Source organism: Zeus faber (genome assembly GCF_960531495.2).
Source record: "Zeus faber genome assembly, chromosome: 17".
Taxonomy (NCBI): Eukaryota; Metazoa; Chordata; class Actinopteri; order Zeiformes; family Zeidae; genus Zeus; species Zeus faber.
The window spans coordinates 9,475,340-9,495,202 of NC_137204.1; the positions used below are offsets into that span (position 1 = coordinate 9,475,340).

Genomic DNA, 19,863 nt, shown 5'->3' on the forward strand with positions numbered 1-19,863 from the left:
TTTTTTTTATGCCAATCGTCTGTAGAGAAAGACACCCAATGGTCCCCGTGGAAAATTTCTTTGGGAATGAAAATGTCCTTGCCGTTAGCTATATGTTTAGCAATACGGTTAAAAGCTCGACGACATTGAATCGGACAAAAAACACCAAACAAGACGGGATATTTTCTGTGTGTGTATGTGTGTGTGTGTGTGTGTGTTTTAGAGAGAGAGAGAGAGAGAGAGAGAGAGGGAGAGAGATCAATCCATGCTCAAATCGTGGCTCTACCTGCAGTATCAGTATGAAGTAGTCCACGGGTTTTCCCCGCTGGTAGACAAAGTGCTGTGGCGAGCGCTTGTCGTTCTCGTTGAACTTGATCTCCTGGATGACGTCCGGGTGCCTGAGGATCCTCAGCAGAACCTTCTCCGTGATCTGGAAGGGGTTGAAGAGGCTCACCTCTGTGGGCAGGGACGGCATTCAGTCAGAAGGAGAAGTGGAATGGATACAAGGTACAGCCACTAGGTCATGTCTCTACGATAGGTCTTGACTAGTCAACATGATCTTATATATGATATATATATATATAGTTTGCTCCCGGGTCTTGGTGCCTACCTGTGGCTAGAAAACGGTGCGCGGCCAACATCAGCTGAGGCGATATCTTCACTTTGCTATCGCTCTCGTGCTTGAAGGCGGAGAAGTCGCGCTTATTCTTATTGGGGTCCACCCTTTTCCTGTTCCTGTTGTCGGCTAGAAAGTCATACGGGAAACTACCGTCACAGAGAAACGAGGAAACATTTACCATGTAAAAAAAAAAAAACCCCAATACAACAATGTCAATTAGCGGTCGACTAACTGTAGAGATCGGATTCGTCCAGGATCTCGGATTTGATGATCTCCTCGATGACGTCCTCCAGGGTGACCAGTCCCAGGACCTCGTAGAAGGGGTCACCCTCCCCCTCATTGTTCACCTTCTGGACGATGGCCAGGTGGGATTTACCTGTGGGGGGGCAAAAGAGGTCACCTGGAGGTCACCCCCTGGCCTCGACTCAGCCGCTACATAAACCATAGGCGGCGGTATATATCTCGGGGGTTAATATTGCAGAGCTCCTGGTTCTGTCACAGGCCGGATTTGCAGAGAGCCAGGACAGACGGAGCCCGAGTCCTTAATATAGACCAGACACACACACACAGCGCTAAGCTTTGGAGAGAAAAGGTATTTAGCAGAAGTGACAAAACGAGATAAAGAAAAGAAACGAAACGGGTGGAAAACAACTGGAGAGAGAGAAGACAAGAGCTGGGGTGGCAAAAGAAAATAGGACAAACCACGTCGCGCCTGAGCGTTTCACATCAGGAAAAAGCAATCGAAGCTCTAGGTTATTATTAGGCTTTCCCGGGTGTTCTTAGGCTCCAACAAAACGATGACCTTCCAATGCATGGATCCACGCTGGTTGTGACCTTCCCACTTTAGCAAATGAGAGTAAAGGAACACCAGCAGGCCACTGTGCAGGATCGAGGCTGCCGAAGTAATGTCCATTACCCCCACCTCCACCTTTTTAGAAAATAGTTATCTCTGCAAATGTGTATTTGTAAATATTCAATTTTTTACTTGTCTCAATACAACTCTATGTGGAACAGAGTTCTGCCGCCTTTGATTCTGTCAGGTTGATTTTCAGCTACACAGTGTACACCAACAGGGATGAAGGTGTCTACACCCTCTCATTATAGGAGAAGCAACATCCTTATCCAACATCCTTATCCTGTAATTACCATGATTTCAGTCAGCACTAAATGATCTTCATTAGAACCTAGTTAAGATGAAGAATACAAATATTGGGAAAGGCCTACATTTTTGGCCATAACAAAGATGTTTTGACTGTTTTAATCGTACCATTAATGATAATTACAATCGGTCGTCCGGTTTCATTAAGATAAGAGAACATAAGATACGATCAACTTGATTAGAATTGAATAAATGAATAAAGTAAATGAATTAATTAATTAATAGTGTATCTTATCATATCTTAATTGAAATTGGACAAGGACATCATTAAAGGATAAATTAGCACATTGTTTAGCATCATTACAATGTTTAATTTCTTCAAAACCCTATATAACCACGTCGGAAAAAGAACCACTAACACGTAACACATTTTGCAGAGTGGATACTTTCTGCCACGGGGGCTACAGTAAATCCATGATCTCCCCATCTAATCAAGGCACTCCGGTCAATAAATCCAATTTGAATGTCGAATTAGTGGCCGACACGACACAACACAGGTTAAATGTCATTACAAGCCAAAACTGGAAAAACATCAGGCTCACTTTGTGTCACCTAGCAGTAAGAGCTCTAAATACTACATGTAAGCGTGATCACTGGCAGAGACTATCTAAATGGATCTAATTCCACTGCTGCTACCAATAATATCAATGATAGATAATGAGGAATAGGATTTTTTCTTTTTGTTGTTCGGTCCAACTGAAACAAATCTTTTCAAAGTGATTTTGCACACTACTAATAAATAAACAACAAATAAAACTGAGACACATATGAGGCCATGGGGGTGTACAGTTTCAGAATGCATATTGCATGGTGTGCCACACTGTTATAATTCCCTGTTGCATGAGGAAATAAAGGCTGGTTTGTTCCACTTGTCAATAAAATAATCAATATTAAGCCTGGGGGTGGAGGGAAGTAACACTACCACAGACAGACAGACAGACAGACATACAGACAGACAGACAGACACACAGACAGACACACACACACACACACACACATCAGCAGCCAAGCCCAGGGGTCAGCAGACCCTAACCTTTCTTGAACTCCTCCAGCATGGCGTCCAGCTTGGTGTCATGGAACACAAAGTGCACCGGGTGGTTGTAGAACTTGGTGATGGTCTTCAGGGTGGTGCAGTCATCCGGGTCCACGAACGCCAGGTCCTTGACATAGAGCACATCCACAATGTTGGACCTCTCGTCGTCAAACACGGGGATGCGAGTGTACCCGCTCTCCATGATCTCCGACATGGTGTTGAAGTCCAGCACCGCGTCCGCCTGGATCATGAAGCAGTTCAGCAGCGGCGTCATCACGTCCTCCACCGTTTTGGTCCGGAGCTCCAGGGCCCCCTGGATCATGTTCATCTCCTCCTTGACGAGGTCGTTGTAGGGTTCGGTCACTTTCAGCATCTCCACCAGCTTCTCCCTGTTGTACACGGTGCCGATCTCTTGGCCCAGGAGGACGTCCAGCAGCTTGCTGACGGGGAAAGACACCGGGAAGGTGAGGAACATGAAGAACTTGGTGACCATGATGGTGTTGGCCCCCACCGCCAGCCCGTGGCGAGAACACAGCGCCTGGGGCACGATCTCGCCGAAAATAACGATGCCGATGGTCGAGGCCACCACCGCACCCAGCCCAGAGCCGATAAGGTCATCCAGGAGGATGGTGAGGGTGGTGTTGACCAACACGTTCCCCAGAAGCAGCGAGCACAGCAGATAGTTCCCTTTGCTGCGGATGGGCTCGATTTTCCGGGCGTACTTTTTCTCCTTGTCCGTGCCACAGCTCTGGACGATGCGGAGCTCCATGGGGTCCAGCGCCATCAGGCCCAGGTTCAGCCCGCTGAACATGCCGGACAGCACCAGCAGGCAGGCGATGAGGATCAGCTGGAGCCACATGGGCAGGAGGGACTTCTTCTCCTCCACCACCGTCACCCTGCCGTCGGTGTCCCCCATCAGCACCCACCTGCTCCCGTCCGCGCTCAGGGTGCACAGGGCGTACTCCTTCCGCGGCTCGCTCTTGCGGAGCGGCTTGACGTTCATGGTGAGAACCCCGGTCGTCCCTCGCCCGCTGACATTCATGAACGTCCCGATGCTGATGTCCTTCGTGAAATCCACACAAGTCCTGTTCGGCGACGGCTCCGCATCGCCGCCGCCTGCACCGCCTGCACCGCCGCCTCCCTCGTCGTTCGCGAGCTCCGTAAAGCGGATCTGCGTCCAGGTGCCTGGGTGGAGCTGCACCCCGTAGAAGCGGAGCTGCACCGTGCTCTCCTCGGTCACCTGGATGACACCGTCGTCAGTGGTCGTGGCCGGCTTGTCGCTCCTCTCCAGCCGCATCCCCAGCACGTGGGTTCCGCCGCCGCCGCCGCCGCCGCCGCCTCCGCCGCCGACGCTCGCCGTCCGCCCCCCGACGGCGCTCCACAGAAACACGATTAAAGTTAGCACGTATCCTTGCTGTCCGCTCCATTCTGTCGCCATGTTTGTTTCGCTCTCTCCGGCGACCTGGGACCTGACGTCATTTACTCATGTCGCGCGGCTCTGCCTCCCTCTGTGGTGACCGCCTACCGGGCAGCGGCAGGTAGACAGGCGGTGGACACACGGACCGCAAAGCGACACGGGAATCAACACATGGATCATCTATCCGCCACGCGTGTGGTGTCGTCGGCCTGGATATGAAGTGCAATACGGCCCCGCGGGATTGTTGTTGTTGTTGTTGTTGTTGTTTTTTTTAAGATACCCCCGATGCAATAGCCGACCTAGAAGGTATATCGCAAACGCGGCCCGTTCCGTGTAAAATACTGTGTCAACTCGGCCAAATGTGTCTTAATCACAACGTCATAATGGGGATCCCCACCCCCACCCCCACCCAACCCATCCTCGCTGACAGCCTGGGGCACTGCGGCAGAGTTAATGCTGTGGCGGCCGCTGCTTCCTTATCCAATTGTAGCGGCAGCCAGCTGTTACGTAAAGGCGCATGGCGGCGCACGCCTCCTCCTCCTCCTCCTCCTCCTCCCTGCGCCACTCCGCATCCCTGCGCCGCCCGTCTGGATGCAGGCCAGAGGGGATGCTGAGCCACGGACACGCAGGAGGAGGAAGAGGAGGAGGAGGAGGAGGAGAGCTTTCAGTCGAGTCAGCGTTTCCTCTGTGGTGGTTTATCTTGCGACGTGTTGTGGTCCACACGGGGTGGGACGCCGTGGCAGAAAGTCACCCGGGTCGACACATCTTTAATCACTGTAGGTTCCTCGACGTAAGGTTTAAGCAGCTGGACTCCTGCTTGGTCCGTCGGTCCGCCTTTAAAATTCACGACTGAACCAGCATGTGCCCAAGCTACCAAAATAAAATCTTTTGAACTTTAGAACTTTGCGATTGGGTGACTTGGTTGTTTGCTATAGGACGGCGATATTCCAGTCAAAACAATCACGCATCAACAACACTGAGAGGGATTTAATATTTTATTGCTGCTTTAAAAAAATGATAATAAAATAACTTACAAGAAAAAAGACGCTGCTTGCAATGCCCTCTTGTGGTCCGGAAGAGTTAGGCGACAACCTGCCACTATACCCCCCTGTTAACAAATTCACATTTGCAGTAATTTACTGCATAGATTTACACTTTTATTATTCATTAGGTTAGCCTGTATAAACCAACCATCAATTATTTGGTCGTTATTTTTTTAAGATTATTTCTTTCATATATCATATATAAAACAACCTTACATCCATCTATTCAACAAGTTCTGAATTATTGAATAAAATATTAAATAATGATTGACAGTCTTCATTCATTTCATTCATTCATTCATTTCTCATAGATTATTACAGTAACTTATAATTGTGATAATGTAATTACTCTGCACAAGATCTACAATTTTCATTGAACAATTATAGTGGTGTTTCTCGTATAGAGGAGAAACTTTGCAAATAAAGTTTTTTTTCATCTCTGGGCTTGGTTTGCTGGTTTGGCAGAAGCTTAGTCCAGTAAGCATACAAGCAAAGTCATACTAAAAGATCGGAATTCTTCAATGACAACATTCAATTCTAAAGCCAATAACTCCTGTGTCGGCCATACACTCGAACTGATATCGAACACAAAATTAAAATGCTACGACGCCAGGATGGTTTCGATTGTTAAATGCTCAGAATATTCTACGCATTTCATTTTTCAGTTTCATTCTCATGGGCAGATTTCCAGAGCTTTTCCCTTCTCTTCAGTGAGTCGTGCCATCTAACCACCGTTATCAAAAGACATGACCCAAAAAGATGGCTGTCAGCGTATGCCCGAGGGGTCACTGGAGCCTCCTGAACTTGTTTGCCCCCGGTGTGTGTCCTCTGTAGGCGGGACCACCTGCACTCTGTAGCTCACCTTCTTGGATAGCAGGAGGCTGTAGCTGTTGTCGAAGCACAGCACATCTGAAAAGGAGGACGGTGTCAACACCTCTGAGCGGACAATGACGCCTAAAATATCAGTGGGACGTCTCCATATACATGGGTGGACTCACAGACTCCGGGCTGGGCACAGATAAGGGAGCCGTCCTCCGGCACCAGGTGAGCGTTGTAGCGTTCGCTGGGCAGCACCGGCTGCGTGTCGGCCGCTTTGTGACCGGCCCGCAGGTTCACGCCAAAGCCTACGTCCGCCCCGTCGCTGGCAAACTGCCACCTGCGAGGGCAGCGTGATCAAGCACTGTAAATACGACCATGGTAGGTGAGCAGCTGCTTATTGTTGATGTTTATTGGTTGTTGTTTACCATTAGGTTCATCGTATATGACCTTTTTTTTATTGTTCATTGTTTATCTTGATTGCAGTTTTCTAGGTTTATTGTATATTCCCAATTGTTGTTATTGTTCATCATTTCTTTTGAGGCTTGTGGCGGACCAAGGGGCATGGTTAAGCTGCGACTGCAAACGGCGGCACGGTTTCCTTCCCACGGCCGCACAGCTGCCCGAATCGGCCGAATTGCCGGGGCTGTTTCAGGTTGTCTCCCAAGTCTGGGATTCCCGAAGGAAATCCTGACCGACCAGAACACTTCCTTTATGTCACGCACCCTTCGGGAACTTTATGAATCACTGGACATCCAGTCATGAGCGGAATTAGAGGCCATGCTGGACATGGGCGTGATAGAGGATAGAGGAGTGCTGGTGGGTAAGCCCGATAGGTCGGTAGACTAGTGAAAGGTGAACGCGGTGTCAAAGTTCGATGCCTACCCGATGCCCCGGGTCGACAAACTCCTCGATGGGTTTGGTTGGGCTCTTTTTTTCACGTCACTGGATTTAACCAAGGGCTACTGGAATATCGGCGTCCACTCCGTTAGGGTTGTTCGGTGCCCCAGCCACCTTTCAGAGAAATATGCAGCGTGTGGACGCACTGCTTGGATCCCTGAGGTGCAGCCAACCCAAAGAAGTCTGCCGTAGGGAGGAGGGAGGTACGGTATCTGCCTTTGGCTCATTTTTAGGTTTCTATCATTAGGTTATTATATGTTGACATACTGTATATATTGACATTTTTTGTTTTTAGATTTATTGTTGGCTGTCAGGTTTATTTTTATTGTTACTTTTTGGGGTTGAGTGTATATTTCCAACTTTTCTATCTTCTCTCTATGATCTATCTATCAATGTATTATTATTATTATTATCTCCATCCAAAACATGGGTGCAACTACATGCCTCTTTTCACAGAAAGATATTTTGTGTCCGCTGTGAAAAAGGAGTTTCGTTTTAGGCTTAGCGGCCTGAGTAAGTAAGAGTAAGGCATAAGTTATAGGTTTGGTCTAATCAAATCCACCGTCTCTGACCCTAATGCCGTGGACAGTGTTCGTCGTTACCTTAGAAGACTGCCGGCGCTGGGGATGTCATACTCCAGCTGAAACATGGAGCCACGGCTGATGGTAACACTGGCGTCGTACTGGACTTTCACAGAGTCTTGAACGTAATATGATCTTGGTACCAAACCGCCATAGTTGATCTGCAATTATAAAAGCACAAAAATAGATCCCATAAAACAGTGCTTCCCAAAGTGTGGGAAGCACTGTTATCTTACTTCTTGTGTACTTTAAATTATTATCAAGCAGGGATACTAATTTAGATTTTTTTTCTGATCGATAGCCGACCCTTGTTAATTGATCATTAACTGTTATCAGACAAGATTAAAATATTAAGGCACTGACCCCGAAAAAATAATAATTGTGGTCTTTTTTTTATTGGACTTGTGTTTTCAGTTTATTTATTTGGAGGAACGGGGCATAGAGGAACTCGTGCCCCATTCCTCTGTGCACCCAAATTGAATAGTGGAATATTCCCATTGAACAGCCGAATCTGATTCGACTGACAAAATGATGAGTCGGGTACAGCCCTAGAAATTTAATCGAAGTATAAAGGAAGGTATCCCTGTCTGTCTGTCTGTCTGACTGACTGTCTGTCCGTCCTTCGATTATCTTGACAACCGCATTATTGCTGGGGAGCCAAGGACAAGCAGTGTCTGACACGTGACATGTGTAATATTAATAAACTTTGAATAAAAAAGTGAAGAGCGAGTTTATCCAAAAGCACAACTTGGATGTGTTTTATCCTGAGAAAAAGAGTGTATTTCCCTGATGTGTTTCACCGCAAGCCACAGTAATGCGATTATCGTCACAGCCCTAGTTGCACGTGTTGCCCCATGAGTTGTACCTAAGAAATTGACAATTTTTATTAGTCCTTTTTTTTTTTTTATAATATTTTTTAAACTGTTTAACAAATAATACTAAACGGTGAAAATTCTTATTGTTGATTAACGGTTAGGCGGTTAATTATTAACATCGCTAATATAAAGTCATATCTTCTGTTACACGTTATAAATCATTTTTAAAGGATTAAAGACTGTGAATGAGTTTTAGATTTTTCGATTTTTGACCGATTCCCTGAATCCTGGCTTGCCTCTCTGTGTGTTGACTGAGGCCTATTCCTGAACAAAATGGGCCTGGTGAAGTTCATTGCCTGACAAACTGGATTTATCTGGAAAGCTTGAAAATCTTTATTGATTTTATATTTGAGAGAGAACTGCTGAAAGGAACTGCCTGTGGGGGCTGTCGCCACCGGGACCAGAAAATCACCAAATTAGATGAAAGAATATCAACGCTTCACCAGATAAAGGATAACAAACTGTTCCTCCACTGCAAGCCCTGGGCGCTGCAACCGTCGCCACTGCTGGATAGCTGTATAGCACTGTGCTATAGCTTCCATTTAATTCTACCGCTCCATGTCCTGGGCGCTGGACTTAAAGGTTCGGCTAGCTCAACTCCTAGCCAAGCGGTGCCCCAGTTCGGTGCCTCTAGGGGAAAGCATAGTGGAAAGCGCCTCTCTCGTCCATCTCCGCCAAAACACATTCTACTGGAGAACAGATTTAATATCTTTCACTTGCAGGAGTTCCCCTCTTTGGCTGGCCAAACCCAACTTTCCCCACTGTTGTCTACCACAGACTAATGTGGGAATAAATACTGTATATCCCCGGTGAAAAACAACAGACAGACCAGTTAACAAACTTCCGACGGCTCCTTTCTTCCAAAGCTGGTTCAACACACGCCTGTCCCCTGCGCAGCTTCCTGTCTGCACCTCACTTCCAGTACCTTAGCGCTGTCTTCAGGTGATAACAGATTAAATATTGCCCAAAACAACACTGGTATTATAACAATACATTCTTCTCATTGCAAGCATTTTACTACTTTTCTTTTATACACCACAGCCAACTTCAAAAGGCACCCAGTGGCCCCTAGCCCGGCGTTGCCCACTGGTCGCTCCGAGCTGCTAGCTCTACCTCCTGTTCACGAGGCTAAGGCTCTGGAAAGCTCCCGGGTCCATCTCCACCACGGGAACCTTGGTTGCAACCCTCGCCACCTCCAACACTCATCATCGGTGACTCTATTATCAAGGACATTAAGTCGAGGTTGGCAACGACTATGTTATCCAGGCACCAAAGTCGCAGATTTGATGTTTGTTTGTTTGTTTGTTTGTTTGTTTGTTTGTTTGTTTGTTTGTTTCCTTCCTTCCTTCCTTCCTTCCTTTATTAATCTCACGGTTAAAAGTCTTCATACACGTTGGTACTAATGATATCCCCCAGTAACAATCTGAGCTACTTAAACATGACTTGATGGATCTTTCTGATTTTTAAAGATCAGTGGGAATTATATTTTTATATCCGGTCCTATCCCCACACTGGGATGCGGGGATTGAGCATTTTAGTAGCATTCTTAGCCTAAACTCTTGGCTCCAAATGCAATGTGAGACACAAAACTTTGCTTTTATTGACAATTTATCTGAATCTTTTCTGGGAGTGCTTTGCCTTTTCTGAAACGCAATGGTCTGCACCCGAACTCAATGGCTTCACGTATGCTCTCCGCCAACATTTCACACGGCATCTTCATGAGCTCACGTGCATGACTGTTTGCACACAACTCCACATGCCATTTCACTTCACACTCTCTATTGCTGCCATTCTAATACTGTCCCCTGAAATAGCTCCCCCCACCTGTCATAGCCATTAATAGGCTCTCCCAAAACTGCCTCCAACTATGCATGCCTGTTTTGGCGGCACAAGGGGGACCTACACAATATTAGGCAGGTGGTTAAAATGTTGTGGCTGATCGGTGTATAAAGTCCACCGAAGCAGTGTGCAGCTTCTCTCCCAGAAATTGCAGATGTACTGTCTGTCATGACAATGAGTTGGCGATTTCAACTTACATGTAGATGATATCTCAGACTCCAAGGCTATGCATTTTTTAAATCTATTGCACTCACTCGATTTTACTCGGTACATTACTGGACCAACTCACAACAAAGGCCATGCTTTGGATTTGGTGATCTCTAAAAGGTTAAATATTTTAGTCTCATCTATTCTAGATCTAGCTGTGTCAGATCATTATTGTATGTTTTTCAACGTACTACTCCCTGTAGAACTTAAAAGTGAGAAACACATTGTCAAGAGAGACTCCTAAATACCCTTGCAATCAACAAGTTCAGAGAGTTGGTTACTTCTATCCCTCACCAGCCTGATTTGCATTCTGATCCCGACAATTTGGTAAACAATTAAAACATTTGTCTGAGAGCCACCCTTGAAAAATGTAGCCCCTCTAAAAATGAGTAAGGTGACAGCGAAAAGGGACATTCTGTGGAAAACGGAAGAAAACGAAGCGCTTAAAAGGAAGCATAGCAGAACGTAGATGAAGAAAGGACAAACTACCAATTCACTGAGATCCTTAGAGAGCAACTTGCTACTTACAACAGCCCAATGAGGATGGTTAGACAAGCACACTTCTCTAGACTCATTTCTGAAAACAATAATAAACCTAACGTTCATTTTTTCAACAAATGATCGATTAATAAATCCGACGCCGACTGCTGATCCTGACATTGTGTCCGGTTCTACATCTAGGTCTTGCGAGTTTGCTACGTTCTTTCAATAAAAGATACCCAGTATTTGTTTACCAATCTCCAGGTCAAGTTAATTACAGATAAAAATGTTTAATGTAGACAAATTGGCAAATTCCCCACCACCTCTTTTTTGCCATTTGGCATTGTGAGACCAACAATGAAAAAACAAAAACATTTAGACAGCTCTGATCTCAGTTATTTCCGGCCCATATCAAACATCGCCTTTTTAAGTAAAATCCTTGAGAAAACATTTTTTTGACAACTGAATCAATTCCTGGTTAGATACAGCACCCTTGAGATAAACCCATCAGGCTTCCTATCTATCCATTGTCTATCTATCCCGTTTTTACTTGATATGTTATGTACAGAACTTTGAGCTGCAATCTCTGTACAGAAATGTGCTTTATAAATACATTTATTAAAATCATTATTATTATTTTGGATCTGGATCGTATCTTAGTTCTCGTCATTGGTGGGGCATTGTAATTGACCGAATACCTTTGGGTGGACTGCAGAAGATTTTCAGATTGGGCCGCGGTATTCTTAAGGTTTGGAATGGCTGCCATCAAAAAATATGACATGATGCTTCAAGCAGCACTTCACCCTGCTCACTGTCTTCTTACCATGGTTTTGCATTGGGGGTCTCCGTCCGGGTCGGTCAGAGTGCCACCGTACACCACAGGAAGTTGCTCTTTATCAATATGTTTGAGTAACACTTCTTTCCAGTTACCTTTTGAAAGGAGATAGGACGGAAAATATCACAACGCTGGAAAAGGAAGACCTTGGCGGAAAGAGAGAAAGTTGTCTTACCTCCCAAAATGATAATTTTCTGCCTTGTTTCCTCACACAGGAAGTGTTTGATTAGGTTAAAAGCCATAGGAAAAATCTTCGGGGCTAAGACAAAGACGGCAACATTAGAGACATAAAAACCACAGAAACAAAAGGGAAACTTAAATAACAAACCCATACATAGAATTTTAGGGATCAAACACAGTATAGACAGAAACATAAAGGGTAAATTACCTTTGATTATAAACAGCTTTTTCAGCCCTTCTGGATTGTTCTCCTCAAACATTGTAAGAATCTACCAGAGATTGAATGCATTTGAGGTTACTTACGTTTCCTACATTATGCTAGAGCATACACAGTAATGGTGGATTGCTCTACATTATGGTTGCTATAAGAATCTTTCACCCACCTCTCCATAGGCATCCACTGCAGGCTTCCACAAGTGTTTCAGCCCCAGCCCTTCACAGTCATAAATCAGAGTAATGGACTCAATGTTTTTCCCCAGCTGAAATGGGATCAATGCCAAAGAGCAGAATTAAGAAAATGAAAAATTGGAAAACTGTATATGAAAGGAGATAAGAAATAAAATACTAAGAAGAGAGTGCAGTCTAAATAAGCAGGGAGATATCATCAAACCGAACACATGGGTAAAACTTGGAATATGGTTGTAATATATATAAATATTAGTCCCACCTTCTCGGACTGTCTCTGGCACTCCCTTCGAAGAATTTCCGTGTGCATGATCTTGGTCCGTAAGAAGTCCTGTTTGGACGCTGACAGCAGCAGGCCTTTGGGGTCCAGGGGGCCGAGGACGTCGTACCAGACAGGACTTCCTTCTTGGTCGTACCCGCACAGCCCGCCCGAAAAATACTTCTCAATCACCTGACGGGAACGTGATGGGTTAAAGCCGAGAGAATGTGGGAGATTTGAGAAGTCTTGCATTTAAACGTGGCCTAAAACAGGAGTTATTACCTCGGGAGGTTTCCAGTCAGATATGATGGTGTCTACTTTCATCTGTCTCCTGAACTCCACGTGCTGAACGGAGGAGCAGAAGAAAGAGACCGGTCACTGAGATTATGACGGATTGCGGATTGCGCAAATATCATCTAGTTGTAATCATGCACCAAAAAGTAAATAGCACACATACCTTTCTGATCATTTCTTCGGCTTTCTGAACATTAAAGCTACGAGCTGGAAAAACAGAACAGAGTAAAACATCATGGAATAAAGATAATCATCGCACAATGTTCTAACTTTACAGACATTATAAAAGCTTGCTCACTTGCATTAAGCAAACCTGCCAATCTTGGGAAAATATTTGGAGTACCACAATAGTGTAACAGGGAGTCTCCGTGGTGTTTGAGTTACTGCAGCTAAATGACGCCATCAGTTATTCACCCCGAAGCCGCCTCGTAACGAGGATAATCACATTGTATGCAAGCTACTATGGCTAACTATTTGTACACATATTCATCTCATTCTGTTATAAGCCTTGAAATGCATCATCTCCTAAAGTTACCAAACATCTTTACCAACTAGAGATGCCTTGATTGCCATTTTCTTGGGCGATTCAGATTTTTTAAAGTCCGACCTGATTCTGATTTTGGCCGATGCCGATTGTCATTCAGTTGTATGTTCATAATAAAACATTGACTGTTAAATAAATATTACACTGTGGTCCGATCTTTTTGAGCTCGTATCCGTGATTGGAGAAATCAAATGTTCTCACCATTTGGTCTCATTGGGTATGTCTGCTGTACCTCAATGACTAATACATCATGTGATCTGATCACGCTCACGTGATTGGACGGCTGCACATATTGACTACTGCTGCAATTTTCAATTACCACAATAGTGAGATTGCTGATTTTGATAATGTGTCATTACTATTGTTTCTTATTCACTATGGAACAATAATAGAACATGAAACCGTCCCTGCGTTCTAATAAAATAGAACATGGGACCATCACCAAGTTTCAATAAAATTCAACCTGAAACTCTCCCTGAGTTTTACAGTAGTAAGACACAACATATAACTTACATGGAAATGTTCAGTTCAAACTTCAAATGAAATTCTCTTTTCACTTTTAAGTGCAAATATACATCTATATTATATGTATATGGTACTTGCCATTCCAAAATAAATTGCAATCATTGCAAAAAAAAATATATATATATATAGCTGCAGGCAGCAATACACAGGGTCCATTTTAGTCGTGTAAGTGACACATTACATTTTGGAGGTTTATGAAGATTTCCCCTATTGATACATGAAACTACACGGATTCAGCTTGATCTTCGCCTGAATTTGGCGTGATGGACGAAATTGTAAATTCATTGTACATTATAGCTTTTGGAAGTTATTGAAGTTTGATGAAACATATTGTATCATATCAACACTAATTACAAATATTTCCAATTTTTTAACTGTAAGTCTTAGACCACCTGAACATATTTAAGTCAAACTCTTTTTTATTTACAAAACAGAGTGCATTGGGTATTTCGGAGAAGAGATGACAAGGCAGGTAAGATAATTGTTTTACTAAACAGTTGTCCAAAACATCTGCACAAAACAATCAAACAAACTATCACAGTATTTATAAAGATCACAAGACATGTAATAACTGTATTATTAAAAATGGCATCTTCAGCAATTCCCCCCAAAAAAGGGAAAAGGAACAATTTACAACTTGTATTAAATTGTCAAATAAAACAGTGTTTATAAACATTGTGTTCTATGTATGTATTTCATGAGGTTAACTGTAGGAAGCTGCTTGTATATGATTTTTTTTTAGTGGTGACTTCTTTCCTTGGATAAAATGTCAGATAGGTTACGGTTCCATGAAATGGGAAAAGCGTCGGAGTCCCTCTGTGACTAATTACAATGTCACAGCTTCTAGTTTTCCGACGTGTTCCTGGCACATGAACGCATCACTCATTCCCACAGTTGTGGTGGACTCGACTCAGCGTGGTCACGAGTTCCTGTCGATTCATGTTTTTTCGTGGCCAACTTCTCCGAGGCTTTACGAGTGGATGACACCAGAAAAAGGTTTACGTTTTTACGTGATTATTTACAATTGCCAGGAAACTATTTTTCCGATTCGTTCCGGGAATATGAACTCATCGTGGACTCGCCGATTTTCTATCTTACTGCTGTCATGAATCCAGCAAAGCAAGGAGGAACACAATGCCACATCTAACACAGGGTTATATCAGAATACAATATCTTAATTTACAAAAAGACCAAAGAGATGAAATATCAATCGAACAGCCCCGCAGACATTTACCAGGTATGAAGGTACGTACACACACACATACACACACACACACACACACACACACACACACACACACACACACACACACACACACACACACACACACACACACACGCCTAGTTTGTAATCTCTAACCACTACAGAGCGTCTGCACCACGCACACTTTGCGAATGGACTTTCAGAACCATACCCTGCACATTTATAGCACATTGCATGATGACGTCACAAAGCGTCCAACGCATGAGGCACGCAAGAATCAAACGAACGACTCGTTGTACTGAGTGATTTGTCACTCAGAAACTTAACTTCTAAACTTACTCTAAAATATTCACAGAGGTTGAGTGACTGATGTAAATAGGACATAAGAACCCCACAGAGCATCGGTTCCTCATGTGGAGTGCAATAACCCCTGAGGCGGCTGCCAGAGATCTCAGGGAGGGTCGTGAGGCCCTGGACGATTTGAACCATATCTTACCTAACAGTCAAATATTACTTTATAAATTCACACGAGTTAATATATATATATTTTAACTAAATCCATGGCTAATGTAATGAATGAATTGAACCAACCCAGACAAAAATTCCACCCACCGCTAATAAATAGTAATAGTAATGTATCGCGCTTATAAATTGGGGGGGGTCTCCGATTTATTTAGGTTTGACTTATGAGGCATTTTTGTATTTTTACTCATTCCAAAACATAAAGAGTTCAAGTTCAAGAGGTTATTTGTCACATACATATACATCGAGCTAAAGAAGACTTCATGATAGTAACATTAAATACCTGACCCGCTTCGGTGAGGCAAAGATAATGTCCTTGGTTTAGAGCTAGAGCAAATATTGAACTAAGTGGGGCCTCTATCGATCCACTGTTCCTTGAACTATTTGCCACTGCATTATACATAAACAGGTTCAAGCCCAGGATGTTCCAGAAACAAGAGTGAATCTGGTTTGACTCGTAGATGGTCAGGATTTCATATACTCACACTTTGAACCCTTTTTTGTACAGACCCAGTGGTGTGCGGAAAGTCCTAGTTGAGTGCATATAATTCTGCAGGGCTTCTCGTTGTGTTGTGTTGTGTTTTTTTCTCTTATCTATAATTCTAGGAATCTCTGTCCGTCTGTCCTTCTTCTTATTATTACTTATTAATATCTTGACAACCATTGAGATTTTATTGCAAAGTTATCCTTACATTTTGTTCAACTGGTCCATTTTGAACGGGCACCCAGGACACAGAACTGAATTGACATTTGGTTGAACTGTGTTTAGAACCGGCACTACGTACTCGTACTTGGAATTTCACAAACTAGTGCGTGCCCGTTCCAAATGTAAGACTTCCGAAGAAATTTTAATAGCAGTTTAACGAAATCGCAATGATTCAGCCCCTTGTGCCACAAAGGCAGATGAAACTGCCGGTTAAAGCCATACGCCGTAGAAAGACCCTGTTTGTGACTCAGTCGCAGAGCCCTAAAGCTGCGCCCCCCCATTGGCTTGCTATTTGTTATTGTAACACGTGTCGTGTGTCAAAATTGCACCGAAATTCGACACTGTACGTCCTTGGGTCCCCAGCAATACACCCGCCAAGTGCGGAGTAATTTGGATCAATGGTTGTCAAGATAATCAAAGGACATACATATGGATAGACATACAACATACAGTACATACTGACAGATTCCTTCCTTTACAGATAAAAAGATAGTTGGATTATATATAGTTAGTAAGATTAGATAGTTAAACTAAAAGACGGCACCGCCCCTCCGGTCAGCGTTGGACATCACAAGATACAATGAACTCTTCCTCTCACACGTCTACATTGACCTTGTCTAATCCCAATCAGTTGGTGCCTCCAATATCATAAAACCTCCAGCGACGTCCGAGTGACAGGCTTGAAGTGATCAAAACAAAACCCTGAGCCGGGCTGAGAGAGGAGCGTGGCAGGACGTCACCTCAGGACGATCTGCTCTCTCTGCTGCGTCAGGAAAACAACCCCCCCCCCCCCCCTACATTACCCCTCTCATTCTTTCCTTTTCTTTTTCGTTATTTTCACCTTGCGTTCACAAATTCGGAGCGTAGAAAGACTGTGTTATATTTTAAACTCGACAACAGGCCAACAGAAAGACTATGGGAGTAGTAGTGGCCTGAAAGCATAATCAGTACGATGACGATTATCTTGGGTTGGTTCATTCATCAAATAAAATAACACTTTGCTGAGCGACAGAATTGACATAATCTACACAAAGAGATGAATCATTTTAGAGATTGAAATTGACTATTATTGATTAAATGGATCGCTGACACAGCAAAGACTAACTAACAATTGAGGCTATTCAGCACAGATTACTGCATCTATCGTTATACTGTGAATCCATGTCACATCATTTATCATTAATTACATGAATTCATAGTTGACACATTATATCGACTCAAACTGAAAAGGCAACACTTGTTTTAAGACAATGAATAACATTCTTATTTTGCGTCCATTGTTTAATCACAACTTTTAAGTGTTTGCCCTCTTTCGATAATGTCATCAAAACGATCATCCCCATTGGAACGCTGATATACCTATGAAGCACAACGCTTCACCTCTGCGGGTTTTTTTTTTTTGTTTTTGTTTTTGTTTTTCGTTTAATCAAGTTGACTGATAAGAAATGATGATCTTTGAGGAGGAGATACCGCCGATTCACTTTCAAACAGCCACCCCCGGCTCTAAGCCGACTGGCGGCGGGGAACAGCCTGTGCCTGAGCGCCCGACCGCCGCATGCTCCGAGGGCCAGCGCGGAGCTAAACCTGTTCTGGTTCCTGTGACAGAAACTGCAGCTTGAGTTTCATCGTGGGGTGAGACACGGGACGGGCGGTGACCCCCCCCCCCCGGGTGGGGCTGGCTCTTGAAAGTTGTTGTAGCTGTTTATTGTTGCTGTTGTGATTGGTTTCACTTTAAATTGTCCGATTCCTCCGTGATCAGCAGTGAGTATGTTGAATAGAGTATGCTATAAGGCTGCTCGTAAGAAACACAATAACAGAATGGGCATTCGCATTACACTTGAAAGAAGAAGAATAGATTAAACATCATTAAAAAAAAAAAATAATAATTGGTAAACAACATATACAGGTTTTTCAAGTAGAAGCAATTTTTAAAACGGTTTGTTTTTTTTTAAGATACAATCCCCCATTTTCTGCAGTGTAGCTCCGAGGATCAACGCATGGCTGTTTTGCCCTCATCTAACTCACGTGTGTGTGTGCGTGTGTGTGTGCGTGCGTGTGCGTGTGCGTGCGTGTGTGTGTGTGTGTGTGTGCGTGTGTGTGCGTGCGTGTGTCCTCTCACCTCGGAGCCAGCGGAGCAGGTAGTGGTCGTGGTGAGCGGGAAGGTCAGGGAGCAGGTTCTCAACTCTCTTCCGAAACTGGAAACAGCAGCCAGACAACACGGACCGTCAAGTCAAGCACCGACCTCTGCCGTTCTTTTTTTTTCTTTTTCTTTTTAATCATTATTATTATTTTTTTTGGGGTTATTGTATTTGTTCGTAACATTTCAAGGCTATAGGGATGTACGGTTAGCGTATTTAGCCCGGTCCTACACTCTACCGTTTGGCAAAGTCAGCCGTAACCGCGTCAACGTCGCATTGAAAAGGCTTTGGGACACACCAGCCCGTCGGGGATGTGTGCAACATGAATGACAACCACCGACGCGAGTATTCCGAATAATAAGCACCTCTGCTCACTGACCTCTGTTAATGTCTCTGCCTGCTCGGGGCTCAGGTCGCCCACCCGTCCGCTCATGTCGCCGGCCCGTTACGCGCAGCATGGACTTGCGTGAATGAGCTTCCAGCCCCTTTATATTACACGGTCAAAAGCACGCCCCCCCCCCCCCCCCCCCTCGATCCAGCCGCGCCCCCAACGTGTCCGACCCCTGGTCCCCCCCCCCCCACAGGTAAACACAGCAGCTGCGACAACAAAGGCGTTAAATACCTGCGGCCACCTCTCCCCCTTTGGATTAGTAGGTCGAGCAGTAGTATTCGTTATGTTCTTTGCACATAATCCTACATCCACCTAGTCGGAGAAGAAGAAGAAGCTTTAATTGTCAAGCAACACACCACACACACACACACGCACATGCTTTTTGGGTGGTGGTCCGTGAAATGAGGCCTCTGCGTTTGACCCATCCTGGCTTGTCCTTCCTCCCGAGGGGGGGGAGGAAGGACAAGCTGCCCACTGCAAGCCAGGAGCAGTGGGCAGCATACGCGGACGCGCCCGGGGACCTGGCGATGAGTGTCCATCGCTGGTCAGACGATGGTGATGGTGTGCATGTTTTTGGTGGGGGTCCTTACTGACGTGAGGTGGAGGAAGCCCCATGTGAGCACGGGGGGGAACATGCAAACTCCACACAGAAAGGCTCCTATTTGGGAGACAACCCGCCGGAGCACGGTGCCAACAGCGCCCCAGGCGGGAATCGAACCCGGGACCTTCTTGCCACTGTGCAACTGAGGATGTAGTAAGCACTTGCATGTGTGTATACATGCCTCCCACCTGCTTTTGTATTTTTCGTGATAACACAAGAATCCCATGGGTCAAGAATGTGGTGAAGATACAATGAAGATATACAAAGTATTACTGCGGAGAATTCATTTCTCCATTGCACACGGCACATCA

At 44.6% G+C, this 19,863-nt stretch overlaps 2 protein-coding genes across 2 annotated transcripts in view; both read right to left on the reverse strand.

The window, feature by feature from the left end:
• Window positions 1–4,228, reverse strand: part of LOC307243635 (metal transporter CNNM4-like) — a gene marked incomplete at its 5' end in the record, with an annotated part of 37,304 nt that extends 33,076 nt beyond the window's left edge. Inside the window, 4 exons of the mRNA XM_080018508.1 lie at window positions 266–435; window positions 590–724; window positions 831–974; window positions 2,791–4,228. Of these exons, the coding sequence (XP_079874634.1) occupies window positions 266–435; window positions 590–724; window positions 831–974; window positions 2,791–4,228 (1,887 nt within the window). The remainder of the gene's footprint in view (window positions 1–265; window positions 436–589; window positions 725–830; window positions 975–2,790) is intronic.
• A 1,788-nt stretch (window positions 4,229–6,016) lies between these two features.
• On the reverse strand, window positions 6,017–18,993 carry sec14l7 (SEC14-like lipid binding 7; the record flags this gene model as incomplete). The annotated part of the gene is made up of 12 exons (XM_080018351.1): window positions 6,017–6,159; window positions 6,249–6,406; window positions 7,569–7,708; window positions 11,772–11,878; window positions 11,959–12,042; window positions 12,172–12,232; window positions 12,347–12,442; window positions 12,631–12,819; window positions 12,910–12,972; window positions 13,085–13,128; window positions 18,542–18,617; window positions 18,940–18,993. 12 exons carry the CDS (start codon window positions 18,991–18,993, stop codon window positions 6,017–6,019), a joined length of 1,215 nt encoding a protein of 404 aa, XP_079874477.1.
• Window positions 18,994–19,863: the final 870 nt, after the last annotated feature.